The sequence below is a fragment of the Pezoporus occidentalis genome, unplaced genomic scaffold, assembly GCF_034315485.1.
Source record: "Pezoporus occidentalis ecotype Australia unplaced genomic scaffold, CSIRO_AGI_Poc_V1 ctg74, whole genome shotgun sequence".
NCBI lineage: Eukaryota > Metazoa > Chordata > Aves > Psittaciformes > Psittacidae > Pezoporus > Pezoporus occidentalis.
This window is the reverse complement of record NW_026916093.1, coordinates 1,695,904-1,710,660: the sequence shown is the minus strand read 5'-3', so window position 1 is coordinate 1,710,660 and position 14,757 is coordinate 1,695,904. Positions and strand designations below refer to the sequence as shown.

At 37.6% G+C, this 14,757-nt stretch overlaps 1 protein-coding gene across 20 annotated transcripts in view; it reads right to left on the bottom strand.

The window, feature by feature from the left end:
* The window catches only part of ROBO2 (roundabout guidance receptor 2), a 1,081,280-nt gene that overhangs the window by 24,771 nt on the left and 1,041,752 nt on the right, over positions 1-14,757 (bottom strand). For all 20 annotated transcript variants that reach the window (XM_062602003.1, XM_062602002.1, XM_062602001.1 and 17 more), the window contains 3 exons: positions 12,820-12,976; positions 6,725-6,985; positions 3,359-3,573 (listed from right to left, as the gene is read on the bottom strand). In XM_062602003.1, the coding sequence (XP_062457987.1) occupies positions 3,359-3,573; positions 6,725-6,985; positions 12,820-12,976 (633 nt within the window). The remainder of the gene's footprint in view (positions 1-3,358; positions 3,574-6,724; positions 6,986-12,819; positions 12,977-14,757) is intronic.

The following is a 14,757-nucleotide window of genomic DNA, read 5'->3' as shown; positions in this document are numbered from 1 at the left end:
AGATCTATATAATTCTATGGATTAAAAAAAAAAAAATTGTTATCCATTTACAGTGGTACTGTTTACAAGAATATCTCTCTGCTTGTATCAGCTTGTATCAGTTAGGTAGAAAATGGCTTGTTCTAGTTTCCATGCTAGCTAATGGGTGACTCTCTCCCCTCAGTCAAAAGGACGGACTGAAGATAGAGCGGCTCTCCCTACCATCTTCACTGATGGTGCTGGGGGAAGAGAAGATGAGAGGGCAAAGAAAACCCCCAAACCGTAATACTGTGATCTGACAAAACCTAGTGTTTTTCAAAGTGATTTCAGTGAGAAACAAACCGATTTCTTATACAGTCATCATATGCAATTAATTAAGTCTATTAAATGTAACAGAATCTTTTTGACCATTCACACCGTAACTCTGCACTGCAATTCATTATAAAGGCAAACATTAAACATAAGCAAAAGAAAAAAAAAATTTCAGTGTGTCTCCAAACCAAAAATAATGCTAAATAATTGTGAATTGAAAGTCAAGTGGTCAAGTGAGCAGACACTTTACAGCTGCTTTTCAGTTTGTTTTTTTTTTAAATCAGAATCAGTAACTCAGTATCTTAACAAACTATGCTGGGAATGAAGCAAAACTTTGGCTTCAATTTCATGTTCTATCCCACAAACATTCAGTTCTAAGCCTCCCTCCTTGAATTTCCTTTGCAATATCTGGAAAATGTTAAGATATAGTTACTGTGCACTCCTCCTTTCTTTTCACTTTATTATACATGTCAACATTATGTCTTTGCCACCTGCAAAGAGAAAAGCTTAATAGCACAGATTAAATGTTTGCTTGAATTTTTGCTTAGCTGTAACTAAAACTCAAGGGCCTGGAAGACAATCTGACTTTCAAACAGTTTAAATGAGCAACACTGTGGTTTCAGAGGAATTTAACAGTTTGAGCTTGGCTCACCCAGCATCAGTGCTTCCCCTCAGAGAATCCCACATTTGGCACTGGATGAAAACCTCAGTCTCAGTTCAGCCATAGAGAACAAAGTACCATTTCACTCCAAGAGTGGGTATCTTCAAGTCATTGCTGAAGCATGCTAACAGTACAGGATGAGGAAGCTCACCCTGTTGACAATACAGCATCTCTATATGGAGGAAGTCTGGACTAAGGAATGTCAATTTAGAGTTCTCACAAATATGGATCTCACAAAGTGTGCTTGAAAATGAACATTAATATCATTTCATCTGTGTGAGCTATTGCCATTTGCCTTCATTATTTAATATAATGTTTAAGGTAGTGAAAATATTGCATATAAATTCCCAGGAAAATGCTGTGTAAGTCACCAAAAGCCCTGTGAAAAGAAATAGCTTATATATCCTCAGTGCAAGAAAAAAAAAAGTTAGTTGTTCTACAATATTCCAAAAGCAATCAAATTAAAGAATGAGAAGCAGCTTAGAAGCAATGAATGCAATTTGTTAGATACCCTCCTTAACATCAGCAAATGCAGCCTGGAAGAGTCAACAGAAACAGAAACACAGACATTAAAATTCTCTTTTGGAATAATTCACCCAAGTATAATCTACCCTTAGAAAAAAACCCCAACAAACAATCCCCAAAAAAAGCCCTCAGAAAATTGAGGGTTTACCCACATAGAAATAGAGGAAACCAGAAATAGTTCCGTTCTTCAGAGTTTGCCATTTTACAGATCATTTAGAGAAACACTTTGGGTAAATGTTAATAAACACAGAAGTCTACAATTTGGAGCGGAAATGCAGCCATTCCTTACTTTGCACTAGCTGGGGTGGTCCAAAATATTAGGTGAAGATGAAAACGTGAAAAACATTAATTTTCTGATTTACAGATATATCAACATTGGCATATTAATACATACCAAATGGAAAATACATAGCAACCTGATTTTTTTATTATTATTTATTGCTGTATTACAAGTGCAAACCTCTTACTGCATTCCTAATGGGAAGGCTTCTGAGCCACTAGTGAGATATGCAAAAATATGCAGAATTATAGCCTGAAGGAGATTACACTAGAAATTCAAGTGAAGTGACTTAACATACTCATGCACTAGTAAGTTAACCTTCTTAATTCAGGGATTTAAACTTTAACTCTACAGCCTTCAATTGAATCTGGATTGCAAATTGCAGCAGCAGAGACACAATACTTAAATCTTAGACTGGCAAGCAGTGTGGCCCTAGGGTGAAAGAAAATCTGGAAAGTGGGATTAAGCTACACACTGTTTAATTCAACAAGGGAAAAGGAAGAAAATTATAGGTATTGATGCTCCATCACTGTAATCTTCCTGCAGTGTTTTCAGAATAGCAGTGTTTAAATAAGGGTGCAGAATTCTTGGAATTTTAAAGGTCCAGAATTTCATTTAAAAAGGGATGAAATTCAGTGATGCTATGCCAGTAAATTGTACTGAGCAAGTGTCCCTTAATGTACAACTAACAATCAAGTGCTCTTCTTCTGAGATCAAAGATTGAATAAGCACCCACTAGCTTTTATGGGCTACGAACACTACGTACATTTGGGTCTCCACTACAGCTGAACTATATCATGAACATGATATATTATATAGATGCTCAAGTTCAAGCTAAAGAAAAATATACTGATGCTTAGAAAAAGTACATTATTTTCATATAAAATCTGTAGTTTTCAAAAAATGTCTGTTGCTGCCTATATTTCATCAACAGCAATTCTATTCACTCAGATTCTGTGCATTAGTTTTGCATGCCTTTCTAGGTCCCCTTTGATTATCGCTGTTGTAACTTTCCAAGGGATGCAAAGGGTGAGAAGAAGTGAAGGAAGGATTGTCAGGGTAATTAAATATATTCACTGACAGGGAACAACTAGTAAATTCAGCAATACAAAGTAGGCTCAAAATACACATTTTCCTGCATAAATGTTGTATTTACTCTACAAATAAATGTTGTGCTGATCTAAATACACTTATTCTCATGTCTTTTAACTTCATCTGTGAAAGCATTTACCCAGCAAAATATCTAGAAGTGTTTTAAGATAACATTTTTATGCTGCTCCTGATCTATGAAATATACATTCCTAAGCTGAGGTCTTCCCCCTCCTTTTTATGTAGCTGGCTTGCTTCTCCAGTAGAGTGAACTTTTCATGAAAGCTAGGATATAATTGAGTTTTCTTTCAAGTTTTTAAAGCTTTTTAAAATTCATGAATTTTCTTATCATTTTGCAGCAAAGCATTTTCAAATCCTTCTTTAGTGTTTAATACTAACACATTTCAAATGTTACAGAAATAGAGTGGAATAAATTTTCACTTAGAAAGTGTTTGACGGATGATTTTACTGTTAGGAACAAGTTGGTGTCACTGTTAACTGTGTTTGGTTACCTGTCACAGAGCTGTCTAGATTGTCCATACTGGAGCCTGGAGTATGCTCTAGACCTCTTAGCGGCCTACTGATTTCTACAGTTTCTTCTTCAATATCATCCTCCTCATCATCATCATCCGGAACATCTGTTTCCAAATCTGAAATAAGGCTTCCAGATACATATCCTAGGGGTGGAACTGGAGCCTGAGGAGGTTGTGTACTGCTTTGGATGTGCCTGCACAAACAAATAGGAAAACATCATCAGAATGGAAGAGACTTTCAACCCCATGGTCAACTCAGGAAAACTCAGCTCAGTTATTCACCACAGCTTCTTATACCAGCGTACCTGCACGCTTTCTAGTCTTAAATATACTTGTCCTCCTGTAGGATAGCGAAGGTTAAAACTGCCCTTTTACAGATGAGGAATGATTTACGTGGAGGCTATATAAATCAGGTGGGAAGTCCATGGAAAAGCACATTTCTGAATCCCAACCTAGCATATAAGTGCCTCACCCGATACTGCACCTTGCAAATCACACGTTGAACCAAAATTAAATTTTACTACTTCAGATTAAACAGACTCAGTTCCCTTAAGCAGAAGTCACTCTAAAGAGGAGGAAATGACCAATAGGAAAGGAAAAATGTCAAGTCCAGTGAACCCATTATCAGTGAGGCCTTTTTTGGTTTTGTTTTATTCCAAGTAATTTACTTGATTTAATTGCAGCAGTATTAGGGCATGCATGTGTGAAATTACTGCATGCAGCAATCACAGTTAAAAAATAAAACAAAGATAAAAAACAACCACAGGATAGCTAAATGGCCAAAGGCAAGCATGGGATGGGACTTGGAGCTTCATTTGCGTGGTGTCTGAGAAGCTACAAAGGAAAACAACTACCAGTTTTCAATGCAGCATTTTCCACAGCACTACAGGTACAGAGCAAGCTGTGCCAGGGGCCCCAGGCATGACTGGCCTTGGCGAAAGAGCATGTACCATGCTTGAAATTGCTCACTTAGGCATTTGGAAATCCTTGGGTGGCTGTCATGAGATGGCGTGACCTGACTTGGATCAGCAGCGCTCTGGATGGGATCCAGGATTCTGCTGTCTCTTGCTATCAGCATAACAGAAAAAAATACAACTGTCACCTGTTTATATTCCTAGCCTTAACATGTTTTTGATGAAAACTGTGCAGTATTATTGCCTGCACTTGATGAGTTTTTTTTTTCCATAACGCAAATCTATCGGATCCAAGAATGTCACATGAATGTTATGTACCGCTGGAATCTCGCTCCACCTTGGTGTAGATTTTAGCTTATTGCTCACTCTGAAGCTTACTTGCAGAGCAAATGCTTCCCTTCTGATATACAACCCTCATTAGCAGTTCTTGAATACTTTTCTGCCTGGACACCAGTTTCTTAGCTCTGCAGTGTTCAAAACACTAAGCTAAAGGGCACTACCATCTAACTAACCCGCAATAAACAGTGTGATTAGCCCCCAGTCAAGCAAAATACTTAAGTATATGCTTAGTGTTAAGCATGTGATAGAACAATTGAAGTCAATTTCTCATGTACTTGTAGTTAAGCGTTTACTTAAGTGATTTGCTGGATCAAGGCCATAATGATTATGTACTTTTCCAGTAATCTCTAATGTGCTCTTTCTTAAATTCCTAGTTGGCTGGTCTCTATATTTCTCTTCTGTTACTCCTGCAGTAAGATATCTGACAGGTCCCATCTTGTTCTGTTTCCCTCCCACTACAGTGGACAGGTTGACTGTGAAGAGAACTCTTCCTTCCCACTTAAGCCAATGGAGGACTTTCCACTGAACCTGAACAGTATTTGCTGAATAGCCTGATACGTGTCCAGCCAAAAATATCCAAGCGTTAAACAGTTCCACATCATAACTACAACAAAAATCACTTGTATCTGCAACCCTCAATATTCATCCCAATATCTGCTAGAAAAGTCCTCGTATGAAGAAAAGGTTGTCTCTTGGATATTTTTGCCAGCATTTCAGGCTCAGTTACTGTGACCTTAACAAAAGCAATGTTAAAATCTGTATATTCTTCAGCACATTGTGAAAGTTCCCAAACAACTTCTGTTTCTCCAAAAAGGGAGTAGGACCTTTCCTGTCAGCTGTAAGAGGCTTTGTTTCAGAGTCCTACTGTTATTCGCTCCCAGACTGGCATCCACAGTTTGTAGGGCATAGAAAGGGTAACAGATGCAAAATGAAGCAGCAATGACTGCGTAGATAGGGTATGCATCTGTGTGCTGGCTCAGAAGTCAGCTACCTTCAATAGGCAGGTCTGGCTGCTGCCTGGGATTTGGGTCTGTCCCACAGGCAGGCCAGGGTCCGTGCTTGGCAGCACGGCACTGCAGCAGGACCAAAGTACCCTGTTGATTAAGTGCAGATTGCAGACAAGCCTTGAGGCTTCGACAGTGTCCAGGGAAAACAGCTGGCTTTGATTTGGCACTGCCTGCTTACCTGCCTGATCTATTTATGGTAGCTCAAGCTGAATAACTCTGTGGCTTTATTTACCAGCAAAGAAAGGCTGCTCCTCTGCTGGCAGCATGCCATTCGGTAACCAGCTCTGCTCCTCTCCTCTGAGACTTGCAGGCTTTGTCTGGGTAGAAAAGTTGTAAAAGGACAACTGCTGCTTAGGGAACATCCAGAAAGCAACTGACCTTCACCGTATCCCCAGCCTGGTGCAGATGACAAGTTCTTTTTCAGTCCCTGAAGAGATTGCTTCTGTTTGTTTTGCAGTGGAAATGTTAGTGTGGTATTTGCTTGCTCTTCCCTTAAACAGGCATAAAGCACTCAGAACTGCCAAATTCATTTTGTAAATACTAACAACTTCCTTCCTGCTGTTTCTGGGTTTTTCCCTATGAATCAGAAATATTCAGAGTATTTCAAACTACAGTCAGAGATGCAAAATGCTTATCCCCATGTGACATAGGGTGAAAAGCTGCTACATTGCTATTTCCAGTGACTAGCATTATTTTTAATCAGGAATTTAGAACCTCAATGTTTTTCGAAAATCCTAAGAAATTTGTACATTTTGCTAGCCTGAAAAGAGACTACTCTCAACTGCATAAAGGTTTTCAGTAGGTTGATGTTAACTAGGTAGTTGAATATATGTTAAAAGCAGAGGAGTATTATTTTTATGAGCTTTTAGCCAAGATTCAACATATTACCAAGCAGTATAGTTTAAAAAGCACCACCTAATGTTTAAGGCCTTCACACTGTAGATAGTTTTGCTATTTCTTCTTCCATTCTACTGCTTTGGAGACATTACTGAAATGTTGTTGAACACAGTCGACATTTACACCATCAAGGAATAAATTATTATTATGCTTATTCATTTCCCAATGTTCCCCCTTCAAACATTTACCATGTCTGCTTTGCTATATCAAACTGGTAAGCCCTAGTTAATTCATCAAGGTGGGCTTGAAGCATTGGCTGCATCTCCTCTCGTGGAGAAGGGGTGAGGGTTGCAGTTGACTGTTGCCCAAAGGAGATGGCAGGTGATGAAGCTACCCCTCGCACAGGAGGTGTGGGGACACGATCATCATCTTCTTCAAGCTCATCCTCCATGCCCTGATGTAGGTAGGTCTGAACTGGCAAAGGTGGACACCAACCATCACTGTCATATCTAAAATGAAAAAACAAGTAAGCACAGTATATATCAAACCCCATCTCTGCCATGCAGGAGAGGGCATACAGGATTTCTGCTACAGTTTGAACCCTCGCATGCAGTGTGAGCTTTAACATTTATTCAAAATAGGGTCATAATTGTTTAAATTCTCCTTACTGAGTCTGTTTAATTTTTCCCACAACAGCTACGCAACTTGAACAAGATGTGCAACAAAAAAATTACTGATCCATTATAACATTTGCTAATGGTGATTAGATAATGCTACACCACAATCAACAACAAAAATGAGCTAACTCACTTCCTGGATCATTAACCTATGAGAACACATGAAGATTGACCTAGACATGAAAATAGCAGCATTCTTAACAGGCAGTGCGCCTATGAACATCCTTACTCCCATCCTCCCCTTTATTAGTCTATAAATTTACTATTTGTTTTTATTTTGTATCTTAAAGAAAAAGCTGCACTTTCCATATAAATTCCAGTCTTTCCACACTGCATATAGATACCTACTATGATGTGTAATATATTTATGTTGCAGCAGCACTGACCCCAAGCATATGCTATGTCACAGCACCAGCTGATAAGACACATTAGCACACATGTTGACAGCTCTGCCAGCACCCCACCTGCTAACCAATCTTTACAGGGACTTACCTAGGCAGTGCTAAATTTCTGAGCACTTTCAAAACACCTGCCCAAAGTAAAAAAAAACAAAATAACAAGTACCAATATCCTTTAATACCAAAGTCTCTCTTCGCATACAAGAGATGTTCTGGTATGTTTTTGTGGGTTTTAGTCTAACACCAAAGGTGTAAGAGATGATGCTACATCTGACCAGGGCTAGAAACAGAAGCTTTATATTCTATTACCACTTCTTATGCAAGATTTGCCAGCAATTCAACCCTCTTCTGTCCCTGTCCTCACCACAGGACCTTTCAAGTCAGTGCTGTATTACAGCATCATTCCAGGACCCTGTCCCTTAGAGACACCAGCATCACTCAAGATGTCTAGGCCCTATGACTGTGGTTGTTCCCTGTGCATTATCTCCCCAGAGTAATTCTCTAATCTGAACACAGCTTCAGTTGTACACAGCTCTGCTGACGATCACACCACCAAGATTTCAACACTATTCTTCCCGTCTTCAAAACATCCAGTCTGCAGTCCCTTGAGTATCTGCATACATTTCTTAACTCCCAGTGTACTGAAAAATACCTCAAGATACACAGCTCTTTTCAAAAAGTAAAGAGCCAAACAAAAGCTCTCACAGTTCTTTCACTGTCAAAGCATCTTGCCCTCCAAAGCCATTCCCCAAGCATCATCTAAGTCACTTTATCTTCTTTCCACCTTCAAGGACTGCTGACAAGGTACACTCTTTTTTTCTGCAGTGCATTGCATTATACAGGCAATTTCCCAAACCAGTTCAGAAATACTCCTTTAAGGCTTCTAATTTGAAAGGACAGAATTACTAGTTTCCCAGAGTAAAATGAATAACTGCCAATTTTCTTAGGTGTGAAGCTGGGTTACAAAAGGCTGGGGACACTGAGGCAGAGAAGTTTTAAAACCTATATTATGAACAGAACATTTACTTTTAGCAAAACCCAAATATTTCTAGAATTAACTACTTTTTCCTTATTCAAAAGTCTGTGGTCTGTATTTAAAAGTACAGATTCAGAATAGCCAAAACAACCTGACTTAATCATCCAAAAGCCTGTAGAAGACATGTCTTGTAATTATGGCTCATATCACTTTATATCTAGATATAACCATATATAGATATAACCATATATAGATACACAAACATATGTACATGTACAGAGGTACAAATAAATATTGCATCTTAACACTTGGCATTTAGGAGCTTTTGAGTGATTGATCATTACCACTTTCATGACACAGAGATTTAAGAAAACATTCTATGTTATATATCCAATTCCTTATGAGACAATTAAGCTATGAATAACTCTTAATTTGTCTTTCCTTGCAATATTAACTCATGACATTGCCAGCCAAGGTTGAAGGGACCATCCTAACTCATGCTGCTAAAAATGTACAGTGCAACAGTTCTGTCACTTACTTTTACTCTCTCAACCTCATGCTTTGGTATAATGGTTTCTTCTTGAAAAGGGGCAGGGCAGAAAGATACTCCCCAGTGACTTTTCAGTAATGCATAAAAGAACTTTGGATGTGCTCGCCTTTTGACCCTGCTTGCTTCAAATCCCCAAATGTTCAGCTTGATAGTAAAAAGATTTCTTAGTAAAAAGATTTCTTAGTAAAACGATTTCTCAGTAAAACGATTCTGCACCGTACCTTTACCTAGATTTTGTTTGAAATGTTAAAGAGCCTAAGCCTGAAATTCAGGACATTGAGAGACAAGATTTCAGGTCCAAGAACCTTTGTCTTCATAATGTAAGATGTCTGAAAAGCCACCAATTCTAACCTACATTTTTCAAACTAAAAAAAGATACCTTCAAGAAAAAGCTAGCAGTAACTACACCTCATATAAATGATACAGTTATTGAAACTTCTGGAACCAGCATAGTGAATATTGGTCATATCCATGTTCTTTTTGGTTTTCTGAATATATAAACTTGGTAAAAATATAACCTTTTTCAAGTACTCATTAAAATCAAAGCACCTTAACTTCACTAGGGACCTCTGATTGTGATTTCATTATAACTAAGTTCCTAAAAAGTTCTGATTAACAAACATGATTATGTTTCTAACAGTTTTTATTCTATTCTCAGCACTTTTATTCTGTAGCAATATTTTGCTATTAAAAAGCTTGGTTCATTACACTGACTTTTTTTTCTTCAAAATAGAAAACAGAGGTGATAGATAAGGGGCACATTCTGAAACAATTGTGTTTCATTACACAAAGAAAGCTTCCCTTTCTAGGCCTTGCCAGAAAGGACTTTTTAATGCAAAAGGTATTATCTTCTTTACTTTTTCTGGACATCCAGCAGCTAACATTCCCTTTTAAGGTGTAATCAATAGAAAGAAACAAAAATAATCAATGATAACAGTATGGAGACCGCCTTTACTGGAGTTGGCTCAAACTCATACGTATTATCAGTGAAAAAAATATAAATAGGTGATAATGAATAAGTAATAAGCATTTCCTTATTGTCAACTTTATAGATACAACCAAACAAAAGCATCTTTTCTAAAAAGGGCAAGAAAGGGAACATGCTTCCTTGGGAGCTACTAGAAGAAAAGAGAAGCTTCTGTATATAAAGAAGAAAATTAAGGAAAATAACAAGGAACAAGCACAGAGTTTCTAGAAGACCAGAAAAAAGGGGAACATTTCACAGGAAAGAGCTTGCCAGGATAACAACAGAATAAACAGACTTTCTACAGAAAACCACAATTTTTAAACTAGGAATTAAAGACATCCTCAAAGCTACCATATTAAATAAAATGGCTGTTTAGACTAACATGTTCACTTTTCCTTATGTGTGTTGCAGCTCATGTTAAAATGGAAGCGAATGCAAGCATCAGTTCTGTGGAGAAGAAAGTAGAGAGAACTAAGAGTGTATTTTTCTTCCCTGCCTATGCTTAAGTTAGGGGATTTTTTTTCAACTTGCTGCTGTTGGGGATTTTCTTTACAGTTTATAAGTCAATAGGGCACTACTGTTAATTTCTAGTAAGCAAAATAAGGTGTCAAAATTGTTTAGTTTATTTGGGATACTCATGCTAATGAAACTCATACTTGAATTCAAGAACACAGAAAAATAAGTTCTGTTTAGATGCCAGCTTCCTTGTTTTATTGTTCTAAAAGTTCACCTTTTATATCATATTGTGAGAACTTTATTAAGGCCTTCAGTTCTTCCGACTGGAAGTTCATTTTTCAATTGTAATCCTCAATATAATTACATCTGCATGTGATTAATTCTTAAATTAAAACACATTGAACTTGTCATACATTGTACACATCAAAGCAAATCAAGAAAACCAAAACAGTTTACAAAATTTACTAGCTTCTTTTTTTTACCCAATATGTCAAAAAGACAACTTAATGAATGCAGTCTATGTTTCAGCTGATTTTAGCATGTTGAAAAACACAGAAACAAGATCAACCCCTGAATATCAAATGACCACTACTGTCGGACACATCCTCAGGAAGTATGGGCATGACAGACTCACTGGGTTCAGCAAAGCTGGTTGCAAATTACTGTAGCTTAAGACTGATACTGTCTAATCTTCAATGGTTCTTTTTTATGTTTGGTAGAATGCACATTAGAAGGCCTTGTTACAACCACTATTAATGAGATATTATGAGGAAAAAAAACCTAAGAAGAGTAATCCAAAAGATAATCATAGGAAAAACTAAGTCTGAATTGTTGGGAACCTGTAAGACTGGTGATTACCTTATCCTTAAATAACAGTGTTATCTTGGTGACCAACATCAATGCTCCCAGCTAAATAACAGATACTTCATTCAACAGAGGAGTCAAGCCCTAAGTCACAGGTCATTTCTCCAGAAGGTATTTCTTTTTGCCTTTTATGCTATTTCATTATCCTGAAAGAAAACCCAAGTTGTTTGCCTTCTATAGCATAATTGTTTCAGTGAAAAGGCTGCACATGTGTTTTAAGTGATAAGGACAAATATTATAAGGCGAAATAATCTTAAATTTATTTTGTTTTTTTTTTTTTCAACAGAATACAGAACACGATGATTACATGCACTTTTTGCCTTGAGATTTAAACAACACTTACAATCAGTAAGGTTTTTCATTTTCCCTTATATTTGTTTTAAATTCTAACTCTAATACAGCCTGAACGGAGCTTCATTTTAAAAGGAATTACACTGACTTACACAGGTAGTTATTATTCATATTGAGAGCTGACGGACTTGGTACAAACTCAGATATTAATATTTAATTCTTCTAAATTTCATTATAAAAATAGTGATGATCAATTCATGCTTCCAGAAGAGATAACACTTGAAATACTTTTACTTGGTAAAGCTATTACAATGACTTTTAAAACATGTGTTTCATCCTTAGGAAATATTGATTAATCCATGTATTTGAACAGGCAGAAATTTGTCCCTGACAGAACAATGAACAGAACAAGGTTCCAACAGAGATGACGACAGCAAACTGTTCTTCTACATACTCTGATTTTACTCCAGATAATCTGGTATGTCATAATTTCACTTTATAAAAAGCATTCCATAATTGTTCTCTGTGCAGGAAATGTCTCTTTCCTCTCATTTCATGTTTTTTTGTGTGGTTTTGTGTCCTTGAGAACAAGTTTAAGCTTGTTCAAGAAGTGTAAGGTTCCAGTTGCTTAAAGGCTTATACATAGGGTGCCTTCCTCAACTGTGAAATTCCTTCTAAAGGCCAATGAGAAGGCTATTATCCACTGATTGATCTTCTAAAATTAGTCCAATTTTGTGTGTGTATGTGTGTGTGTGTTGTTCTATTAGTTCTAATATTTTTAGACATCAAAGTATTCAAAAAATACATGGAACGAGATTATATCATCCTTACCCGCGCCAAGTCCCATCATGTACAAGCAGTCCCAACAGAAAGCAATTAAGCTACATGTGAGGCGAGATACTTCTCAGCATGAGTAAGCAGAGAAGCCCTACATGATGATGAAGCAAGGTCACTTCTATTTCCATCTTCAAGAGGAGTTATTCAAACATTCCTCCTCCGTAGCCTTGAATAAGTCTATAGGATTATAGGATAAGGCGCTCTTTCTCTTTTGTTAAACAAAACAGTATAATATTGTCACTATTGTCACTTAGGAAAATTTGAAGAAGAAGCCTCATTTCTGCAAACCACAGATTTTTCTTCAAAAGAAAAAGAAAAAAAATTTACCCTGCTTCTTGCTGATCCACCCCATAGTGTTCCAGTTCTGTGCCTGGAAGTGGCTGCACGGGAGGGGGTGGGAGGGGAACACTGGCCCAGTTTGAACCATTGTTTTTCTGGGGCTTGGCAGTATTTTTGTTTTTCTTCTTTTTCCCTCCTTTGCCACCTGCAAATCCAAAAGGAAAAGTAAAATGTTAAAGATATAACGTGGGGAATAAAGCTAGTGATTTACATTTCTTTTAAAGAATTCTGATTCCAGATGGCATGCCCCACAAAAGGAAGATGTATTTATATCTCAGCAGAATCAGCATCAGTGTGCTAATGCAGCTACAAGGTTATAAATAATAATAGTGGAATGGAAAAATATCCTGAATAATTGCTGAAGATCTCTTCTTTTTAATACTCCATCCATTTGCACCACAGTAGTGGTGCACAACCAAGTACTGCACAACCAAGGGAAGACATGCTTTGCTGAATCAGAAACATATTTCCTGATTTATTCAATTCTGCTTTATGACTTTTATTCACTGCTAGATTAAAATATAGTAGACCATAGGTAATTATTTCAAATGTCAGAATTCAATGTGCTTCTAACACTGTTTTGCATAATCTCTTACTATGGAAAACACAGAGGTTAAGGACACCATTTTAAAATGTTTGCCATTAGACTCGTTATCTTTCAGCCACAATGTCAAGTGTAAGTTTGTCAAAACAGAAAGAAACAGGGTTTTGCTGATAGGAATTTACTAAGTTCCATTTTTAAAAACATCAGGAAGTCATCTGCAACGTTTTAGAATTGTCTTTTTCACATGATTCAAATATCTTGTGCACTACAGAGAAAAGGCATTATTTCAGCTGTACAACTGTAATGGAGGAGACTAGTAGAAATGAAGTCAGCAATGCATTTATACCTTTTGTGCAAGCCCTTTTATCTTCTCTTAGCATCCTTGTACCCACTTCTCCCATTGAGACACTTCCATTTGTGGGAAAGTGATACAGAGAAAGCTCTCATCCCACTTGTTTCAGTTCTTTCATTTAGCCCTGACTCCTTTTTCTTGTCAGGAATTCATTAAGAGGAAGAATGGCACAAGATTTTGAATCCCTTGACTGCTTGGAGTCCCATCTATTTATTGCCATTTTGTTGTGGTTTTCAAACCCTCTGTATTGTTGTTGGTTGGAAGGATGGTTTGTCATATGCTTTTTCAGTGGGGTACCCAGCTGGCAGTCACTCATCACTTGCCTGTTGCAGAAAGCACAGTCTAATCCATCTTACCACTAACGTATCTTGCTGATTTATAAGGATCAGCCCCCAAAAACTACGTAAAAAGTTCTCAAAAGCAATTAATCAAAAAAGCCACAACTGGCTTGACAAGCAGGGTAACACTGTGCACAAGCAGGCAGCACACCTTGTGCCATGGCTCGAGCCATGGCATAGAGGCATACAAAAGGAGGTGCAATTCCAGCAGCAGATAGAACCACGTGTCACAGGATTTTTCATCTAAGAGGCAGTGGCTTTCTTTTGTTATCTCCAGATGTCAGCTGGACCAAAACAGGAACAAACAGAGACAGAAGAACAAGGTGATTCTGTGATTCATAAGTAACCAAGACTGCTCTTATCACCTCCTGTTCTGGCTGCCATGGACAGGCAATGAGTCCAGCAAGATTTCTAATCAGCCTGGCTGGCAACGCATTGCAAACAAGACTTTGCTTTCTACTACTCATCTCCAGACCAGAGCTCTTCCTTCCTTGTCTTGGACCATTTAGTGTAAATCCAGCCAAGATCATGCCATTCACTGTGTGTGAACTGAGCTGATATTCCATTTATTAGGATGCAAGACAGGCTCTTTCCTCCTTTTTGTAGCCTGGCAGAAAGGGAAGCACTCTTGAAAAGGGAAAGAACATTTTGATCAATGGAAAAGACACCCCAGCAATGGTGGCAATGAAGGA